The 21789-nt window shown below is 53.7% G+C and overlaps 1 protein-coding gene across 1 annotated transcript in view; it reads right to left on the reverse strand.

Moving 5' to 3' along the window:
- Positions 1 to 8663: 8663 nt before the first annotated feature.
- The window catches only part of LOC308566297 (protein Daple-like), a gene marked incomplete at both ends in the record, with an annotated part of 61520 nt that continues 48394 nt past the window's right edge, over positions 8664 to 21789 (reverse strand). Inside the window, 15 exon segments of the mRNA XM_081156444.1 lie at positions 8664 to 8744; positions 8927 to 9175; positions 12265 to 12301; positions 12303 to 12483; positions 12486 to 12534; positions 12537 to 12605; positions 12609 to 12690; positions 12692 to 12755; positions 12758 to 13006; positions 13009 to 13132; positions 15510 to 15566; positions 15569 to 15672; positions 15675 to 15800; positions 17283 to 17370; positions 20860 to 21040. Coding sequence (XP_081012570.1) covers positions 8664 to 8744; positions 8927 to 9175; positions 12265 to 12301; positions 12303 to 12483; positions 12486 to 12534; positions 12537 to 12605; positions 12609 to 12690; positions 12692 to 12755; positions 12758 to 13006; positions 13009 to 13132; positions 15510 to 15566; positions 15569 to 15672; positions 15675 to 15800; positions 17283 to 17370; positions 20860 to 21040 — 1741 coding nt within the window.

Here is a 21789-nt window from a genome sequence, read left to right on the forward strand (position 1 = left end):
CAGGGATCTGGGGGGCACCAATGTGCAGACCGCAGCACATTCCCCAAGCAGTTAATTCAGGAAAAATTATATACTTAGATTTGCACACCCCTGCAGAGACCCAGTGATGTTTGGGTGAGAGTGACGTCTGGCTCCTAGCTCTTCTCGATCTCAGGCTCTCCACTGCTGCTTGGAGCCCGTGGTTTAGGAAGACACTGCGTGGTGCACACAGGAACTAGAGACACACACCATGGCTTAAAGTTCTGCTATCACTTTCTTAAAAATCCTGACTTTTAAACCAAGGGTCTGATCTTTACATGGACTGGGCCACATAGTGGTGTAGTCTGTCCACAGATCACTGAGTGAGCAGGCCAAAAAGAGGGTGACCATGCTGGCCAGGGTGGCTGGTCTTGATTACCAAGGAGGATATTTTTTTTGCCATGACACAGTGCAGGCAGAGTGTTCCTGGAACTCAAGGATCATCAGCATGGCTCTCAGTACAGCAAGTCCACTGACCAAAGCTAATAAAAAATTATAGCAACCCCAGTGAGTGCTCGCACCCTTGAGGATGAAGACCAGCCCTGGGACCACTGGGCTCTCATACCCTTGAGAATGAAGAGCAGCGCTTGGACCACAGGGTTGTAACACCCTTGAGAATGAAGTCCAGCCCTTGTGGGTGAAGACCAGCCCTGAGCCCACTGGGCTCTCACACCTTTGAAACTGAAGACCAGCCCTGGAACTAGTAGGCACTCACACACTCGAGAATGAAGACCAGCCCTGGGGCCACTGGGTTCCCACAAACTGGAGAATGAAGACCACCTGGAGGACCACTGGGCTCTCACGCCCTTGATAATGAAGACCAGCCCTGGGACCATCGAGCTCTCACACCCTTGAGAATGAAGGTTTCATTCATGCCACCTGATCGACAAGTCTTGGCAGCTGAGATGCTTTCAAGAAAATGGAACTGGAATGAGAAGGAAGATAATGAATAAGCCAGGCCTTGCTGCTAGTAGGACGGTCATAGTCACTGCTGAACTAAAAATACAGGCCTTGCAAAGTAAGAAGAAAAAAAAAGAATAGCTCTTAGGCAATCACTGCGTCCCAGTTAGGAGACAGAGGCAGTGGGTATTTAGGAGGAAGGGAACGGAGCCATGGCATCAGTGAAGGAAGACGCCTCTCCCGGGCAGGTAACATTCACACTGATGCTGATTCTAAACGACGTCTTTAATCTTCAGTCCAGTGGTCTTCGGTCCAGTAGTCACAATGCCGCTTTCTTATCTTTGCAAAGAGTTCTTTGGGACACAGTGTTGCCCTGGGCCCAGTTCAGAGGTGAGTTTGCCCTGTTTTAACATTCAAGGTTTTAGGTGTAAGACAGGCAAGGGGATGGCGGCCTTGAAACCATTTGAAAGCATCGGAAATAAGTGACAGCACAGAGGGAAATCCCTGAAGCAGAGGAGAGGCGAGGACACTAGCCTTGAACAGTCAGAAACCTGAGGGACGGTTTCAGTTTCCACAGGCCTTGAAATGAGGTATTTAGCCAATTTAACATACATTTCAAGTAACAGAGCCTCCACCTAATACCAAAGGGTCAAGCAGCAGAATTTGCTCTGTAGCTCAGACCAGGGGAGCTTTGTGGGCCGTCCAGAAAGCGATTTTGTTCATGACACTCCCGTAGGGCAGGTAAGTGCTGAGTGTGCTCCATGGCGGGGATCCGAGTGAAGCCTCTGGCTTTGGCTTTGGAAGATATTTCAGTAGGCCTCGCCTTCTGGAGCTTTAGAAGCTGAACTGGGGTGTGCCTCTATTTCTGTTGTAGTTATCTTTTCTCCTCTAACACACAGGTAGCTAACCAAAGCTTCTAAAGGGACCTGCCGTTCCCTGCTCTCAGGGTCCAAGCCATGAGAGTGCTGTGTGGGGGACCAGTGTGGTGGTGTAGGCAGGGCCTCTGGGCTGGTGCAGGCCCCTGAGGTCTGGGTGGGGCGTGGAGGGAGTCGTACGTCCCTCACTGTCAGATTCCTCCTCCTCCTCACCCTCGGTGGTTACCGCTGCCACCCCCAGCGCCTCGTCTCTTCCCTGCCATCTGAAACCCACTCAGTGGCCTGCCCCGAACCCCCCACCCGCAATCAACCAGCCCAGTGAGAACACCCAGTTCAGATCCTTGAAAATACTTGGCACTGACTATCGAGGCTGACTGAACGGGAATGGGAAAGGCACTCACGGGAGTGTCCTGATGGAAACCCTAAAACAGGCTGAGAAAAGAGAGCATGTGTCCTATTCCTTAGTGATGTGTGGGAGGAAAGTCAACTTTTGGGATCTGTTCTTTATGTACATGATAATTTGTGTGTCATTTATGCCTGAGTCAAAGCTGCCCTCTGCCCAAACGAATCAGAGTTACTTTAAATTATTCCATGATTCCCTTTTCTTCCCAGTCCCATGACTAAGCAGTGCTCTAACCTCAGTCCCTGCCTCACAGTCACCCCGGTTGCTGAGCGTGGTTCCAGTGCTTTAGTTATGTGGACATTGTGACTTACTCACCCTGGAGCCCACTGGGTACAGCAGTGTCAGCTCCTTTGCAGCTTGAAAGTTTAAAGCACCACCAGCCTCAATGTGCTTGGGAATATAGGGTAGATCTTTCTTCCCAAAGTTTCAGCAGGTGCCTGGAGGGGAGATTAAAAACGAGCAGCCAGGCAACAGGCCACGATGGAGAGAAGAAAAGGAGAGATGTCTGGGCCACTGTCCAAGAAACTAGCTTTGATGGAAGCCAGGGTGGGGGACCTGGTTGTTGTTCCTTAGAGAACTGTGTAGGTTTACACATATCTCTGTCTCCAGGAGCTTCTGGCCCCTAGACAAAGGGGACCTGGAGGTGCAGAGCCAGATAATGGCTGTGCATTAACTCCTGACAAGCTCACCTGGGCTCCAGGGCAAAGTGGTACCTCGATCTAGGGAAGGAAGGAGGGAATCATCCTTTACATCTGGCTTAGGCTCTGGGAAGGATCTAGAAGGGCTAGTGACTCCAAACACAGTGGGGCATTTGCGAGGTTAGACCCACCCAGGAGTCTGGTGGAGACCTCACCAGTCAAGCATGGAGTATACCCAAGGATTTGGCAGGCAGAAGGCTTAAGGTCACCACGTGGGAGTGTTTCCAGGGTCCCAGCTTTGTTAGCTCTTCCATCCATCTGGTCTTTCACCTGGTCTCCATGCATACCCTGCTTTCAGCATGAAGCAGACATCCCTGAGTGGACGGCTGGTAAAACTCGCTCTCCTCGCTGAGGCACAGCCTCTGGGCTGGGGTAGCTAGGACTCTGGTGGGAAGAGTTTGCTGCTAATGTGTTTATAGAGTGAATGTACTTCATTCAAATCTGTGTTCCTCTAGGAAGGATTAAAATAAAAACTTAAAAAAAAAAAAAGCCAGCCTGGAGGGGCTCCGTTGGTTGAGCATCGCCCTGTAGTCCTGTGCACCCCAGGGCTGTGGGTTTCATGCCCAGTAAGGGCCCATATGAAGGCAACCGATCGATGTTTCTCTCTCACATCGATGTTCCTCTCTCTCTGTGTCTCTCTCTCCTACTCCCTCCCTCTCTCTTCCTTTCTCTCTAATCAAGTCCTTGGGTGAAAATTTAAAAAAAAAAAAGGTCAATCAGACTAAGACTGAATTCCAAATTTCTGGAGAATAGGCTCTGATTGGCCCACCAAAAAATAAAATAAAATACCCTGGCACTTCCCGCACCAATCTCTTCCTTAAGGCCTGGATGAGGGAGACTGTGGCGAGCAGAGAAGACTGGGGGATGTGGGCCGAGCAAACAAGTCCAGCCCAGTATTCTTGTCTCCCCCGCTGTTTGATTTCCTTCACTCCCATTATGGAAGAGGAAGCACGGCCTTTTGGCGTCAGTTCCTGTGGCCAGCTTGCCGTCCAGCTCTGGACTGGCCATCCCGTGAAGTGCTAGAGCTCTAGCCAGCTGTGCCCGCTGTCGACAGAACACAGCCTCTTTGGGAAATGCAGCCATGCCATATATTCAGCCCAATCGCAAATTATATTCCATACTCATTGACTGAGCACTCTCAAAATCCACTTCCACAACATTTCCCAGATTTGGGTGTGTGTGTAAAGAGCACATTTCTACATCTCCTTTTAGACGTTCTGTCCTTGGAGTTTGAATCCCAAAGGGCAGGTTTTTGTAGGAGGAAAGATTGCTGGAGCTGAGAAACCTGGTTCCTGGTCTCCCTGAACTTAATCCATAAGCGACACAGTCCCCTCCATAGACAGTCCTTTCTAGGAAGTTAGCCAGGATCCTAACGAATGCAGAAACCAGAGCTAGCGGGTAAGCTGCCTCCTGTAGACTCTCAGAGGAACAAATGTGAGTTTCTTGGAGTTGGGCCCAGATGGGAGGGACAGTGAGACTCAACCATTGTCTGAGATGTGAAGCCAGCGCACGTGGCCTGTAGTAGCAAAAACCACCCATCATCTGTGGCCCCGTGGGTGAGGAGCCCACTGAGGGTGAAACCCTGGGAGACCAGGAACTGTGGTGAAGACCAAGGGAATGGACTGAGCTGCCCCCGAGCAGGGCTCATGAAACGCCCAAGTCTCTGCTCAGGGAGCAGGATGACTCAGTCCCTCTGTGACCATGTTGGGGAAGCTCTCACTGTGCTGCTAGATGTGTTCAGGCCCTGGGCAGCGCTCCATATGGGAGTCAGCACAGGTTAGGAGAGTGGAGTCCTCCCTGTTGTTTTCCTGGCCCGTCTTCCGCTGCTTTGCACATGAGAACAGCAATGTGAGCTCAGCTTGGCCAGGCCAGGAAGGGGGAGGGAGGGTGGCAGGGTGAGTAAGCCCAGTGCTGAACTGGTACGTGGGAAAGAAGACTAAAGCTGAAAAGGAAATGTAGGATTTTCTCTCATCCCAAATCTGATTGGCTTAGCGTGGGCCACAGTCCCACCCCAGCTCTGAAGGGGAATGGGTTCTGTGTTGGACAGCCCACCAGGGTCACCAAAGGAGAGAGAAGGGCAGTGCCCCAAGGGACAGTGTCTGGCAGACAACATAGACAGTGACCTCCTTGGGGAAAGAGCACTGGGGTATTTGCTCCAGGCGGCCATCGGGCAAGTGGCACCTGACCCTGAGGTAACCAGTCCCAGGCTTGCTTGGGACCCATACTTAAGACTAAGGAAGAATGGCTGATCTTCATTGAGCACTTACTATGTGCCCTCCCTCCTGCAGGTGCTTTGCATAAGTCACCCTGTTTAATCTTCATCAGATTCTGGGATGTAGGTGCCCTTGAGAATCACAGCTGACATGAGAGCATTTAGTGGTGGAGCAGCCCCGGGAGTGGGCGCCACGACGCCCAGTGCACGAGAGGGGAGGTGCTGCGTTAGCTGAGAGGGAGGCTCGGGGTCTCCAGTCTAGAACCCCACTGGAGCATCGGGAGAGACAGGGCAGTGCTGAGAGGGACAACACGGACATGCAGATATGAGCAGGGAGACAGGCACCAGCTGCCCGCGGGAGCATTAAAAGGGTCCTAGAATCACACTCTAGTCCCCCTATAGCCTTGAAATAAATTGGCCAGCAGAGAGAAAGACAAGCGACATAAAAATCAAAAATAAATAGTCTCTAATCGAAGGTGACTTAATAGAATTCTGTTCATTGTAACAGAAAAAGTAAATGAGGGGAGAATGCATGTGCTTCCTGCCCCAGGAGAGGGACTCAATGTGGCCCTGATGGTGAAGTTGACAGCAGAGAGCAGGTCCTCGGTGGCCCACAGGGGGATCTTGGGCATCCAGGGCAGGCCCCACTCTTGCTATTTAATAACAGGAAGAGCAGCGGGGAGGCCGCCCGAGGCAGTATTGACCTCAGGGGCTAATGCTTCACTATTGGGAAGCCATGGGGACTGAGAGCTGGCATGCGAAACACCTGAACGTACCATTTTAAAACCCAGAAACTTTCTGAGACATGTGGTCTTTTGCATCATGCCCGCAGAGAGCCTTTGTGAAAAGTGTTGATGTTCCCCTTCCTTTCCATTTGTGGCACTCGGGTGCCCAGACTCTCATTTGGGGACAATCACTTAGGGAGCGAGTCAGGTGTCAGAACACAACACATTTGAAACTCAAATTTTCAGGCTGACACACACCCCATCAAGCGGCCAGAACACGTAGGCTGTTTGCCGAAGGCCTGGGTGTCCTCACCTTAGAGGAAAGATCGACAGACACAACATAAGGTTGAGGCTGACAGAGCGAGTCCACTTAGTAGTGAAGTCCTGCCTTCCCCAGGACACGCCAGCCAGAGGACACCCTGGATCTCTCTGAATGGCAGCCCAGCCTAACAGGATGTGTTCACACAGGCGTCCATGCCTGAATAAACCACTGATGACACTGTGTCCCCTCCTCAAGACTCCCAAGCTGCCCAAGCTGCCCAGCCCCCGCTGCCAACAGTGTGCACTGCCTCGTCTGGAATGGGGAGCCTTCCTCTGTCCAGGGCCAGGGACTCCCTTTCCCTCCTCGCTGGGCCTTTGGGACTGCAGAAGCTGGCTTCAGGTTGACTCAAGTCACTGAGCCCATGTCCCCCATGAAATGCGTGCTCAGGGAGAGAAAGAACAGCCTGTGATCTACTCTGGTGCTAGGATTTCATCCTTGATCTAAAATGGGAAGGTAGGATGAGAAATTGTGATAACACCAAGCACCAAGCAGTCGCCCGAGGGGTGCTCAAGACCCATAACCTCCACCCCTGCCACACCCCACCCAACCTCTCCAGGAAAACCTGTAACTAAGTCAACGCAGTGACTTTGGAATCAAAACATAGCCTCCAGAGAAGCCCCTGGGCCCTCACCCCATTCAAACTTCTCTCCTGAAGCTTAAAGTGCCAGAACCTTGGGGCCCCCACGGAGCAGAGAAGGGCACTTAGTGAAGGGGAAAGGACCTCACGGGGCTGCCAGGACCACTTCTGTGGCTCCTTCCATCCTGTAAAGACCTAAGGGCCTCAATTGGGCCAAGCCCACCACCGGAATTCATTTCCCCACCTCTCTCTCAGCAGCAGTGACAGTGTCATGAAGCACTGCAGACCCCCTGGGATGACAGACCTGAAGGCTGCCTGAGCCCTGGGAGTCCCTGTCTGCACCCAGTGTAAACGTTTGCTCCAGGGACCTAAGCTCTGAGGGGCTGGTGCACTTTCCTGAACTGTTCTGGAGGCCACTTGAGGGTTACAGCCCCAGGCTACAAAGCCTTAGGGAACCCACAGGCCCCCAGAGGTCCAGGCAGCCTGGGTGACATCACAGGGTAGACTCTGGAGTCTTCCCTGAGCTGGTGGCACCACACAAGGCCTGGTCACATGGCTGCAACCCTGTGGTCACAGGATAGAGGTTAAAAGCAGAGGATGTGGGCCAGACTGAGGAGGCTATGTCCCTGAGCTGCCACAGGCTATGTGACCTTGAGAAATCGCGTTCCTGGAGGGCCAGGGCACTTCTGTGGGAATCAGAGAAATGAGGTCCAGCAAGTTCCTGGCACTTACTAGGTTCCGGATCAATGTTAGTGAGGACGCAGTGACGACGAGGATGGCGGTGGTCACCCAAACAGGCTCTGTGGTTAGGCCCTAGGCAGGGATAGTTGTATGTCTGCTGGTCTTTGAGCAAAGATGACTTCATTTGTTACCATGGCACCCAGGAAAAAAGCAAAAAGCAAGACTTTCAAGTTTTGGTAGATTCAAGATGGTTGGAAACTGATGCTCTTCTCACTGAGAGATGGTTCTAAGTCCCCTCCCCTTGAATCTAGGGGGCTCAGTGACTATTTGACCAGAAGAATAAAGTGGAAGCCACACCGTGCCAGCTTCAAGTCCAGGTCTGAAGAGATGGGCAGCTCCCACCTCCTGTCTCTTGGGATGTTGCTCCTAACACTAGGCGCCCTGCTGGGAGGAAGCCCAAGTGGCCTCTTAGAGAGGCCACACCAAGAGGAACCGAGACCCTGGCCAGCAGCCCCCGCTGAAGCCAGGATCAGGGCCTCGCCATGTGTGGTGTGACCCTGGAAGAAGACCGAAAGGCCCAGCTGGACCATCTCAGCTGATGCTGCAGGAGCAGAGAGAAGTCATCCCCACCAAACCCTGCCCACATCCCAGGCTCATGAGCGGAACTGACGAGTGCTTAGCCACCATCTTCGGAAGCGGCTTGTTATGAGGCAACAGGTAACTGGGGCACAAGTATTATTTTTCTCCAAAGTCACTTATGGGCTTGTCATGTGCTGCATTCATTCATAAGGTCATTTTATTTTATGTTTATAGCAACTTTGCCAGGTGGGTACAATGATTTCCATTTTTTTCCATGAGCTAGTCAGAGGTAAGGCACCTTGTTTGAGACCAGCCAGGTAGGAAGGATTAAACCTGTTTTCCACTCTGTGCTTCCTGTTAGCTGAGTCTTCTCTCCCTGGAGAGTGCAGTGTGCCCAGAAGGGTGCAGCAGGATCAAATATCAAGAACCCCACAGCTGACATTTAGGGGGCACTGCACGGCTTTCAAGGCAAGACTTTTACCTGCATGATCTCATAACCACCCTAGGAAGCAGGCTCTACCATTATGCCCATTTCCCAGAAGGTGACACTGAGGTTTCAAATGAGGGTAGGTGGTTATCTCAAGTTAATAGCTTTAATAAGTGGAAAAGCGAAGATTTGGAAATGGGTTCACTTTCCTCAACATGCTTATAAGAGTTGCCTCCTAAGGGGCCCCTACTGCTTTGGCATGTGGATGCTGGGGGAGGAGAGGGTGAGTTTGTGGTACTCGGCATCCAGGACCTCCACCTGGAGCCCCTACAGAGAACCCCTGGAGGCCACTGGAGTTTCCCTGGATAAGCGTGAGGCCTCTCCTGGGGTGTGGAGGTAGGATGGTGAGAAAGAACTGAGATGGGGGAGGCCTGGCAAAGATCAGTGACCTGGACAGGGGCCTCACCTGGACGTCTTGGTGAATCCCCGCTCTGTGCTGGGCCTCAGACCTCGCCTGGCCTGCGCAAGGCTGTCAGCCGCTGTCTTGGGGCGAGAATGGTGCTGGAGAGCAGCGTAGCCTCGGAACCCAGACTGCCTGGGTTCTCGTCCCAGCCCCGCCACTTGCCAACCTGACTCAGCTCTCGGGACCTCGCCTGCCAAGTAGAGCCGCGTGACATCCGCAGAACAGCTCCTCGCCCAGAGGCGGGCTCGGTCAGTGTCGGCTGTTGTTCATATGCCGCCGTGACGGTGCCCTCTGACTACGGGGACAGCTGTTGTGGTGGCCTGAATAGTGGCGCTCTCAAAGATGTTCAGGTCCTAATCCTGGAGCCTGTGAATATGTTGCCTGACATGGCAAAGGGCCATTGCAGGTGTGATTATGGATCTCAAGATTGGCAGATTGTTCTGGGTTATCCAGGTGGGCCCACTGTCATCACAAAGCTGACAGCAGCAGGCAGGAAAGGGAGAGAATCTGAGACTGAGCCAGCCACTGCTGGCGTGGAAGATGGGAGTTGTCAAGTTTTCTTGCAATGGCGTATCAGCTCCACTCCAGAAGATGAGCCAAGAAAGGCAGGCAGCTTCTAGAAGCTGGAAAGGCAATGAAATGGGTTCTCTCCTAGAGTCTCCATAAAAACTCAGCTGTACCAACACCCCAAGACCCACTTCTAAGCTCCATAGTTGTAAGATAATAAAACTGGATTGTTTTAAGCCACTAAGTCTGTGGTAATTTGTTCCGAGCACAATGGGGAACTCACAGAGCTGCCAAGACCCAACACGGCTGCACCCTTGCAGGAAGAACCACAGTGAGTCACCCCACAGCAGTTATTGAGCCCGTCACGTCACCCACACTGCTCGCCCTGTGGACACATAGGAGCGCACTAGACCACGGAACTGAATGTCCCCTGGGCACAGGCATGGCCAGAGCTGGGACATTCAGGGCAGGAGAGCTCAGGGTGGGCACATGGGTGGAAAGAGGCCTCCTGGAGAAGCTGGGCCCTCGGCAGGGCTTTAAAGGGTGGAGGGTGTGGGGTTTGGACAGGGAGGAGGAGGGAAGAAAGGCATTGCTGGAAGGGGCCCAGCAGGATCACGTCCACCCTTGTGCTCCAGTCCCTGTGGGAAGCCCCTGCACAGTGAATGGAGTAAGATAGAATGGGTGGTTTTCTTATGGAGCTTACACTCTGCAGTGGAGGCCAATACGCCATTGCAATAAAACTTGACAAGTGTTACAGCAGACGTATAGCTTGTTAAGGGGGCATGTCAGGATGGGCTTCCTGGAGGAAGTGGCCCTTCAGTTGATACAAGATAAACTGAGGGTTTGTTCTGTATCACTTTGGGCACTGGTGGTACTTTGCATTCAGTAGGTGCTGACAGGTAGTTTAGCCATATAGTCTGCTATTCTCTGTCCAATTCCTTCTTAATCCATCTTCTTACACTAAGGAGAAAGTGTCATTTGGGGGCTAGTATGTCCTGAGCGCCACGTTAATTCTTGTTAATCTTCCCTTGTAACCCAGAGGCTGTTCTGCAGGCAATTGGTGCTAATTAAAATTGTATAACACTCCTTGATTTTCTATGTAGTTGTTTTCATTTAAGTACCTTCCTTTTGGGGCAGGGGGTACTGATTTTCCACTCTGGGAGTGGAACAGAATTGCCTTTTAAATGTAAGTGAACTTGCCCTGGCCAGGTGGCTCAGTTGATTGGCCCATCCTGTACACCAAACGGTTGAGGGTTCCATCCCGTCAGGGTGTGTATGGGAGGCAACTGATGGATGTTTCTCTCTCACATCGATGTCTCCTTTCTCAAAATCATCAAAAAAACATGTCCTCAGGTGAGGCTTATAAATGTGTGTGTGTGTGTGTGTGTGTGTGTGTGTGAACTTAAGTGTAATAGAACCATGAGTGAGCATGTGTGGAAGAGGGGTTTCCTCTTGCCCTGGAATTGCCCACTGTGTCCAGTTATGGACAAAGAGGCACTAAGCGCCAGCCCCTCAGCAATGGGCCTGATCACTCCCTTAGGGCTTCTACATCCTAATCTCCACCCCCAACACTCACACTCAATAGTGGGGGGGGGCAGGGTGGGAACCGACAGAGGGGGAGTAGGGTGGGGTCAGCCCTGAAGGGGGCATGGAGGGAGCTGCCTGGAAAGTGGAACCCAGGAGTGAGCTCACAGGACTTTCAATGAATGTTCGTGGGAGGAAGGAGTGAATGGCTGAGTGACTGGCAAGTGTGAGCTCTGGAGAGCTGTTCCAGAGGGGTGAGAACCATGAGAGAGAGGCTGAGAGCTCCAAGGAGTGACTGGCCAGCGGTCAGGTCCTGCAAAAGCCTGCATGGGACACAGCTTGCAGGTGCCGCTGCTCAGTTTGGCTCAAAGCATTCTCGGTGGCAGCTCCCGCTGAGCGGTTGGCTAGGACAGACTGCAGAACCTCGGGAAAGGGGAAAGGAGGCAGGAGGGGACACTTGTACAGAAGAGGTTTGGTGAGGAAGGAAGGGACATGGAGGCAGCAGCTGGACAGAAAACCATTAGAAGATTGGGCCCGGTGAGGATATTTACATGCCTTCCTCCCACCCTCACCTTTGAGCATCTATTCTGAGAGGCCTCCAAGGCCTAAACTCCAGATCTAGCTCTCCCTGGTGGAGGAGCCTTGGAAAAATCCAAAGGATGACTTTAAGCTGAGCTCCTGTTGTGATATAAATCCCGTATCAAAATGGTATTCGACTTACAGGAACTTAAAATAAACACAGGTCCAGAAAAAATCCACTGCATGGTGAACAGGAAAACCTCACTTTCACATTCTCTGACCTTGTGGCAAAGGGAGCTGTGGATTCCAGGGGCCAGGAGACTGGGGGCTGACGCAGGGAGTCCCGAGAGCCCAGATAGCCCGGCACCCGTCAACACTGCCATGGATGAGCAGTGAGGACAACTAGGACTCAGTTCCACTCTTTCTCATATTATTACAACCCCACCCTTGTGTCCACCATGAGTAGCTATTTAATACAAACCCCAAAGCGCCCCTAAAATTGACCCCATTTCTTTCCCAGCATATGAACTCAAAAGGAAAAAATCTTTATAAAACCAAAACCACCAGGTTTAGTACGTTCAAGAAGAGCACGTTTAGTAAACAGGAAACTGTGTGTCAGGAAGCTGGCCAAATACACACGGGAGCAGGTGAGGCTCCCCGTGGCAAAGTTCAGTGGAACATAACTATAGGGTGTCCCCCCAAAAAGTTTCACAGGTGAGACTCCTGATGGGAGTCCTTTCAGGACACAGCGGGCAAACGGAAAGAAGGCCGTCGTCAGAAGGCAGATGGGTGGTTTTAAGGCTCAGGAGCTGCTGGTCCAGGAGAGCGTGGTACACAGCCGTACTCCATACTGTTCCACACTGTATGTTGGCCCACCCGGCTCTGGGGACACTGGCCTGGTGCTCTTTGACTTGTTCCCATGACTGAAGTCCTCAGGGACCCAGCTGGCATGGGGAGCCAAGTGGGGAGGCCTGCCCGGGCTCCTGGCAGGGAGCCCCTCCATGGCCCTGTCATGGACCCATCGTGCCAGCTGTAGTAGGTAAAGTCCTGGAGCTGGGAGTTGCTGCCACCACTGCCAGTGGTAATGGCTGAGGCTGTGGTGGATGCTGCGGGGGAGCCAGCCTCTCCTCCTTTGGGGGAGCCAACAAGAAGCACCTCGTGTTCAGTGGTCGGCTTCAGGGCCCTGGGCCCTGACAGGAGCCAGCAGTCTCTCCCACAAGTGGGGTTCTCTCCTGGGCTAGGCTGTGGGAGCTGGGGTTGTGGGGCTTTGTGGGTGTGGCTGCTTGTTTCCTTGTGCCCTGAGGTCTCAGAATCCCTGGGTTTTCAGTGGGCTCCAGTTTGCAAGCCTCTGGCCCACTGGCCAGAAGTAGGGTGGCTGAGGCCTGACAGAAGGCCCAGCTCAGCGACACACTCTGGATGGCAGGCATGTGGGAGGTTGGGGGCACTGTGGCCTGCTGGGGTCTGCCCAGACTGGGTGGGGCCTCAGACTCAGCAGGTCTCAAGTTGGGCTTCACATGCTGCTCCAGTTCCAGTAGCTTCCTCTCGGAGGTGCTGACAACCATCTTGATGGTGGGGCTACAGAGCTGGCAGGCATCCCAGCCCCTTCCCTCCTGGCAGGTGGCCCGGGCTGGCCTCGGATGGTTGGGACATCGGCCTTTCTGAAGAGGTAACATAGCAGGTCATCCCGGCAGCTGAGAGTGTCCTACAGAGAAGAGAGGAAGAACTGAGAGGCTGGAGAAAGGCCAGGAGAGTCCTGGTAGACGCTCATTCACCCAGGACACCCCTGTGCAGGCCATGTGGCCAGGACTGAAGTTTCTGGCTCCTGCTTGGCCTTTCCACACACACTACCCATGGTCAGGATGGTGGGGCTGGGGCCATACACGGATCAGGAAGAAAAGCCAGGCAGCCCCCTAACTTCACCAGCAAGAAAACAGACCCAGAGAGGGAGAGGACTTTCCACAGACGCTTCCACTGGATGGGACGGTCAGGGCTGGAGGCCTGAGCACAGCAATGGTTTTCATCTGTTCCTCATTCCCACCAAGCAGAGCCTGGAGGAGCCTGGTGGAGGTGTCTCCTGAGGCAGATGGACACCATGAGATGAGGAAAGGCAGTGAGTGCATGCAGAAGAGGAGTTGGGGTTCACCAAGGATGGAGTCAGACCCCGGCCCGCTGGACCCATGTCAGGGAGCGTCCGTCTGTGGGACGGCTCAGCGGCCCAGAACCACCTGCACCTACCAGCAACTCCTGGCCCAGGAAGACATCTGGACGCTCAACTTGACAGAGACACAGTCTGCTGTTTTGCGTGCAGGTTGGGAGTCACATATCCAGGGTTTTTGTACAGTGAGACCTGTGGTCATTAATATCAACAGGTAGGACGTATCAGCTGCTTCCCATGTGCCAGGCACTATGCTAGAAACCACAGGTGTAATCGTAAGAGAATGAAACCATCCCCCCTCCCTCCCCCAAAACCTCATTCAGTTCTCAAAGCACCCTTGCAAGGCTGTACTAGGACAACCTGTAATAGGTAAGGCAATGGAGGTCACAGAGGTCAAGCAGGTCCCACATTGAGAAAGGGACAGATTGAGGACTGGAACCCACAGCTGTCTGACTCTGCAGCCATCTTCCCACCACCCAGCCCCTCTCTGCACATTTCTAAACCTTTGACACCCAGCTTCATGAGTCTGCCCTCTCTGACCACCCAGAGGGCCCATCTCCTCACCCCCCTCCCAGCATCAACACTCACGGAGTGGAGGCCTGGCACGGGCACCATTGTGACTTCCACGTCTTCAGGCCTGTTCAGAAAGGGGAGGGCGACAGGTTAGTGGGGTGAGCACAGTGGGGAGATGCAGGGAGGTGGGGGCGGCTCTCAGGAGCGGAGCATCCGCTTCCACAACCAGCTCCTGCAGGGAGGATGCTTTGGTCTCATTTAGGCTGAAAAGGACAAGCCATCATCGGGGCACTTGGCAGGAATGCAGATTCTCAGGGAGCCCCCCTCAGCGCTCCTGACTCAGAAACTGCAGGCCGGCCTGGGTCCAGGCAGCCCAGGGGAGTGTGGCTCAGGCCTGCATGTGGGGGCCACGGCTTCAGACCGAGACCTTCCTGAGGGCAGGGCTTTGGTTTTTCTGCAGCTCCGGGCACAGAGTGCTTTGTAGACAGAAACAAATGGAGAGCAGAGACCAGGATACATATTTCCATTCAGGCCGATACAGGACCAGGCACAGGGCGAGTCTGTGATAAAACTTGCTGAGGAGCCGGTTTACTCTGTTGTTTTGAGAGCAGGCATCACATAGGACACGCTCCAGAAATACCGACTGAACAGATACTTTGAACTCGCTGTGTCGCTGGGCTCCACTAACGCAGGCCACGGAACTTACAGTGTGGCCAGAGAAAGTCCCACTGTGTGTGTTTAAGGGAATGAGACTGTAAGGCACGCATTTCATCCATGGGGTGACCCAGAAGCGGTGACCCCACAGCTCCTGGCCAGAACTGTGTGAGGTGCCCCTGCGGCTGCAGGAAGCTGCCCTGAGCCGGGAGGGTGTCCCCACAGCTGACGGCCGGGGGCAGAGCTGCAGCACAGACCTCAGGGCGCTCGAGCTGCGGCCACCTCTGGCTTGCGCCTTGTTTTTGTATGGCCTGTGAGCTAAGAACAGTTTTACATTTTAAATGATTAAAATATTTACTATCTGGCCCTTTACAGAAAAAATCTGCCAAACTCTGCTGGTGAAGGTTCAGAATAGGTAGGTGTTCAGGGCTCTGCCGCACACCTAGCGGGAGATGCTAACTCTCAAGTGGGTGCTGACCACATCTTCAGGGGACCTCCGGGGGTGGGCGCACACCCTCCCACCCCCATGTTGGCAACACAGTTCTGTCGCTCACTTCACAGGGGAGGAAACAGTCTCCTGGTCTGGGCTGGCTGACAGCACGCTGTGATTTTCTGGCTAGTGGTTCTGCTCCCCATCTGAGCCAGGCTGCACCACCCCCAGTCCCATCCCTCTCTGTGACTTTGTTGTCAAGGTCCCTACCTCTGGTCCTGGTCCATCTGAGGGAGTGAGGGAGGAGAGTGCTCCCAGGCCTCTCACAGCAGTGGGGGAGCCCTGGTCACTGTCCTCCAGGAACTCCTCCAGGGTGAGCATCTCACTGCTCTGCTCAGGGAGGTACAGGGCTGCACCCAGGCCTGGGGCTGGGCCGCACCCCTCTTCTGGATGCCCTGCTGGAGGAGAGGTAAGTTCCGGGGTGGCGGTACTCATGGCAGCTGAGGGCAGTGCGTCCTGGGGTGCTGGCATCCCGGGGCAGGGTGGCTGTGTCCCTGCTGCGAGTCAGGTCTTCACTGCTGAAGCTCTTGGATCTGCAGTGGAGCTCATCGGAGGAAACTGGGTCAGGGGAGGGGACACAGAGGAACACACTTCAGTCTCCTAATCTCGCTTGCCGGCCTCCAGTGGGCTCTGTGCTGCCTCTGGCTCCCTGAGCACAGACAGAGCCCTGCCTAGGAACCCAGAGCACACTTCTCCCACGCTGGCATTGTGGGCGTCCAGGGCATTCTGGAATTCTCTAGAATTTACACTGGCATTTAAAAACAAAATAACTTGGGATAAAAGTGGAAAGTTCCTTCTAAAGCTTAATTTATCAACAGCTGTAAGTACCACGCTCATTAGCCTGGGACAGTGCAGACCACTTTCTGCACCAATAAACAAACTTTAAACATCAAAAAGGAATCAAAGTCACTCACTGTGTCCTCTGCGCACCATGTACTGGAACTGCTGGCACTGTCCCCATCCCGAAGCTGAAGTGACTCAGACTCAGAGAATGGGTTGCTTTCCCAGGTGCACAGAGCTGGTCAGTGGAGAAGGGATTTGAACCCAAATCTGTTCAAACCCCCAGGCCTGAGCTTGAAGTTGCGTGATGTGGCCCTATGAATGCAAACGCAACGTGCTTTGAAAAACCTCACTAATTGTATTTTTTAAATCATACAAACAATATACACCCAGAACCAAAGATCCAGGTCCGCTGAAAAGCACACAGCAGGCAAGGTGGACTTACCCTCAGGCTAGGAGGGGAACTGTCACTGGTCCAATTCCAGCTGCTCTCTAGGCTACCTGGCCAGGGCACTGAAAGGAAATGACAACACTTAACCTACAGGGCTGATGCCAAGTACAGCCCACATTAAACCATCCAATCCGAAAACAACTAATGACCCTGCCCAAGTTCTGGCAAATGGCCTCAGGAAGGACAGATTTCGAGTTGCTCTTGACTCTCCCAGGAGGAGTCCAGCCTCCCCTGAGTGCTGGGTACCACGCACAGTGGGCTCTCAGGAACAACAACTTCTATCTATGTGTGTGAGGTCTAGGGCTGTGGCCTCAAACAGTTTTGTTAATACAGAACATCTCACACAAAACTCCAGTATAGACAAAAGGTCTGCCCTGGGGTTGGGGGTTGGGGGGAGCCCACCATTATTACCGCATGGAGCTTTCTGGAACACAGGTGGAGACACCCTGCCTAGACCAGGGCAGTGCCGCCTGGTGAGGGCAGGGGCCAGGACATGGCAGGTCATGCGTCCACGTGTGGACAATGTAGCCTGTGCCGTGCGCTGCCCACTTCCCCTCTGTGGTCCATGGGGGCGGGGACAGGGCCCTCAGGAGGAAAGAAGTCTGCAGTCTTCTTGGTTCGCTGCTCTTCAGCTCCTCTCTGTCCCACGTTTACATCTGCCCCAGAGGGGAAAGAAATCAACCTTCACAGTGACGATTTGGGGGAACCAGGCTCACCCTCTGCTCCCTCGGGTCAGAGGGTGAGCACCAGCTGCAGGGAGGGGGCACCGCCCCTGCCAGGGGCAGGCTGTCCCTTCCAGGCCTGCAGACCTCCCCTCGTGGCCCACTTCTCCAGCACATGCAGAATCAGGGGCCTGCCCCAGGTATCATCAGTGTCTGTCCTGCGGCACACGGACAGCTGGGGGACAGGGACACGCTTCATCATCCCTGCTCACATCTTGTGCAGAGCTGAGCTGCACTGAGAACCGGGGACTCACCAGGAGATGCTCTGCTTCCCGGCCCACCAAGCAGTCTGCTCTGGATTGACCGGGTCCACAGGGCACCCAGGTCCCAAGTGCCGGTGGGCCCCGCAAACAGCAGGCCTCTGGAAAACACCTGTTAGCAACGGCGCGTGGGGCTGAGCCCCAAATACTTGGTTTTCCTGAAGCGCATAGAAGCAGGGCAAGTCCCCTCTTTGAGAAGGGAAACTTTCAACTAAAAAATCCACCTTTCTCTTTGAAAAGGACATGTCACTGAAAGGCAACCGTGATAGAAATCAACGGGATCCGAAAATGCCTGTTTGTCCGAGCCCTTGCTGCAAACCCCTCTGCTGCCTTCTCCTTTCCTCAGCTGATGAAGCATGAACCTGGCTGCTCAGGGAAGCTCACGAGAGGGGAGGCGACTCCTCCGTCCTGTTACCCTCCACCCAGGGCCAGGAGGGAGGGCTCCGTGGTGTCCCGCAGTTTCACCAGAGCCTGCCCTTGCCTGAAGCTGTAAGTGTCTATGTCTGAGTGATCAGTGCCAGCACCATTCACCGCTTCAGGCAATGGAGGGGGCAGGAGATGACGCTTGCTCCTACGCTTACTGTTGATCACTCCAGAAGCTGAGTCCAGTGTGAACTCTCTGAGGCTTTGTTTTAATTAAAAATTTAGCTTCCCACCCTTCTAGGAGTTTGTTTTTCAGAAATTGCAAAAACCCAAAGCAACTTAATTTTTGAGAAGGCTGGTCTAATTCACCATTTCCCTTCTGCAGAAATTGACAACATGCCTAAATCAGATGGCAAGTGTTTCTAACAATTTCTGAGATCAAATTTACAACTTGGAGCTACTCTGGGCAACTAAACTCCAGGTGAGGATAGCGTGACCTCCATGCAATCAGTGGTCTCTGCATGGGTCACATGGCCTTTCTTCAAGCAAGGGCAGCCAGAGCCTTAGAAGTAGGGCACTTGGTAGGTAGTGACTTCCCCATCACTGGAGGTTTGTAAGCAGAAGCTGCATGCTTAGGCCCATAGGAGGGCAGGGAAGGAGTGTTGAGGAACTGTGGGTCCCCTATTCCCACTTCAGCATAACAGCAATACTTGCACCTATTTTGTGTGTGGACTTCCACAGAGAACAGCTTGAAGGACAAGTCCTATTGACGGAAACAGGTCTGAGAACCCAGGCTGAAGGGCACATGCACCAACTACTCACTGTGCTGCCTGTGGCTGGTGAACTTGAGCTCCAGGGACCACTCACAGAGCTGCCATCTGAATTCTAGCCTATGGTGAAAATAAGGCTGAGTCAGGGGACCTGGACCACCCATGGGGAAACTGGGGTCCTTTGTCAGAGGCCACCTCTGACTCCTGCCCAGCACCTGAGTGGTGGCTGTGTCCAGCGCCTGGAAGAGGGAGACGTGCGGACCCTTAGGACCTGCCTGTACTCTCGTCTGTACCCTCCCTCCCCCATTGCTCCTGCTGGGACAGCCTTGCTCTCTGCCTGTGCAATGACTGGGACAGCAAATGGAAGCAGTGTCTGGCCTGAGGATAAAGCAGCAGCAGGAGCTGATACTTAGTACCCTGGGAGCCCCACCAACCGGGAGGGGGGCTGCACCTAAAGCAGAGGCTGTGAAAGCAAAGCTCTCCTGGGGCCTTGTTCTCTTCAGGTGGCTGGAGGAAGCAGAAGGAAAGAATCCACCACCTGAGGGAGGGTGCTGGGTCCCTAGAGAGGGAGCCCTGCACCAGCAGCTCCTAACCAGAAACAGACGGAACCCATAGGCCACCAGGCACTGCTCTTTCCCTGGGAAGGACTACACTGCCCTGTGCTGACAGCAGCCCCGGATTTCCTCCAAAATGACACCGGGGTCTCCCCCATTTTGCAGACAGTTCTGCATCCACCTCAGCATGAGAACCATGCTGCCAGGGAATCACAGTGGGCAGCGCTTTGTTTGCAGTGTGACAGGCCCTCGGACAGGCTCTGCAGGCATATGAACAAGTGTGGGCTCTGGCTCAGGGTGGGATCCCGGTGGAGACAGCCCCTGGGTGAGCCTGGAGGGCCAGGCCTGGAGTCCCACAAGCCGCTGCAAGTCTGAGGGGAGGTGGTGCTCTCAGCTCCTGCTCCAGCCAGGCAGGGTTTCTGAACCACAGAGCCTGGGAGACTGGGGCAGACTGCTGACTGCTGACAGTGGACACCTGAGCATGGCTGCCCAGCCATACATGGCACAGTTTCCTTGACACCCAACAGTAAGGGACTGCCATTCTCAGTGTCTGGTCAGGAGCGCAGGAGGACTGTCTGGTTGCCTGTGCTCACCCAACTCTTCTCCTCCCAGGGGTGCTTCTGATTTGTAAACAGCAGGGACCAGGTCCTGGAGCTAACCTAGGCTTGCCTTGGGGGCAGGGGCCCTATCTTTTCTTGGCTTGTCAAACCAGGGTTCTGCAGGCCATACTTCCAAGAGTCCAGTGGGTGATATCATTATGAAAACTAATATCCTTTCATGTTCTCATCAGTTTCTAACACCCCAGGGGCAATCATTTTCAGCTCTTCCTGCTGTCTTCAGATATTTTCATCTCTAAGTTATAAGCAGAGTGTCTCTTTCAGTTTTAACCTTTATTTTTCCCTTTCTGTTTGCATATTTTAAGTGCTTTTCCCCGACTGTTCCATTTAATAACATCCAGGTGGAGTTCCTGGGAGCATCAGGACAGCGCTGCTCTGCACAGTGTCCTGCTCCAGGCATCTTAAAGCTTTTGTCTCTGACCATGACTCTGTCACCTCTCACACTAGTTTCTCTCTGGTGTTGCAGGTCCTCCTCAGGTGTCTGGGGTCTCTGAACCTTCATGGGCTTCACCTGGCAAGATGGGACTAGACTGTTCTGCTGGGAATTTCTCCACCTACTCAGGTGACTTGAGGAGCATTTGACTATCACATCCTGAGGTGTGAACACGCATGGCTACGGCATCCTGGGAGACGTTCAAGTTGTAAACCCTTCCCTGAGTCCCCCCATTTTTCAGTTTAGGACACCTGCCCTCCACTCTATCAACCGACCTCCAGTTCAGAGATGCTGCAAGGTCTCTTCCCTGGAGAATAAACCTCCAGTGCTGCCTGAGTTTAGCCCAAACTCTGGCTCACCTCCGTTCTGGAGCTCCTTGGTGCCACCAATTCCTGCACGGCGGAGGTGGGCTCTGGGCTTTCCCACTAGGGGCTGAAGACTGGGCCTCCAGATGGTGATGTTATCTGTGCAAAGTCACACAGCTGCAGGCAGAGCCGAGGTCAGGACCTGTGTCTGTGTGACACCCAACCTGTCCACAGCTTAGCCCATCTGCTGACCGCCCTTCAGTCTGAGAGACCCCTCCCGCCTCTGAGAGCTGGGGTCTCCAGGAAGGACCTTGGGCCCCAGATGCTCATGCATCTTGATTCTGGAGGGACCTGTGACTCACCTGGGATGTCGCCTGGTCCCGGGAGATGGGGGTGGAGCTGGAAGGGGTAGTAGTCATGGCTGAGGAGGAGCAGGCCTGGGAGCCCAGCTCTGATGGCCGGGGCGTCATGGTGGGGGTAGCCAAGGCCTCCGTGCGGTGAAGGCTGCCTCTGTGCAGGGCCACTGGCTTCGGTATTAGGTCCCTGGGGTCCGGGGCAGAGAAAGACAGTGATAAATGGGGTCGCAAGATCCCATGCCAAGGCGGGGCAGTCACACCGAGTCCTGAAAGCAGAGGCACCAGGGCACACGAGCCGCAGGGAGAGAAGCTGGGCTGCGCCTCGCGGGCTGTGGTCTGCACAGGAGGCTCAGGCTGCAGGCCTGTGCTGGGGTCCCCGGGAGGCCGGCCTTGGCTCTAAGGATAGATCCCGCTGTGAGCCCCACGCAGCTGGGAGAAAATAAAGGACAAACTCAAGAGGCTCAACAAAACATTGTTAAAATCCAACACATTAACCATTGGGCACACCTGCTGTGTACCTCTGTGTCACTCGAATCCCTGGTTTAAAAGGACCTTGACAGGTAGGTGTCTGCTCAGGACCACGGTCAAGGCCCTCAAGGCCCAGAATGTGCACCCTGCCAACAGGCATCCGTTACGATCTGAGAGAGGAGTTTGTTGCCACCCAGTAACTTGTCTGAGTTGTCTCCATCTGTGCATGGTGACACCGATGTCTCCATCTGTGCATGGTGACACCGCCTGCAAAAATGACATTTACCTTGTAGTTGTGCTTTTCTGCCATCTCTGAATTTCCTACTGTGAACACATACTCTCCTCAAAGTTAAATAAAACCCTATTTTAAAAAAAACATTGAGGGATAAACAAAAAGATCTTCACTACCTAATATCAGGGAAGGGGACGGGCTCTCCAAGTACAAGTCATAAGTTTCTGCAGGTGGAG

The sequence above is a fragment of the Miniopterus schreibersii genome (assembly GCF_964146895.1).
Source record: "Miniopterus schreibersii genome assembly, chromosome: 13".
Taxonomy (NCBI): Eukaryota; Metazoa; Chordata; class Mammalia; order Chiroptera; family Miniopteridae; genus Miniopterus; species Miniopterus schreibersii.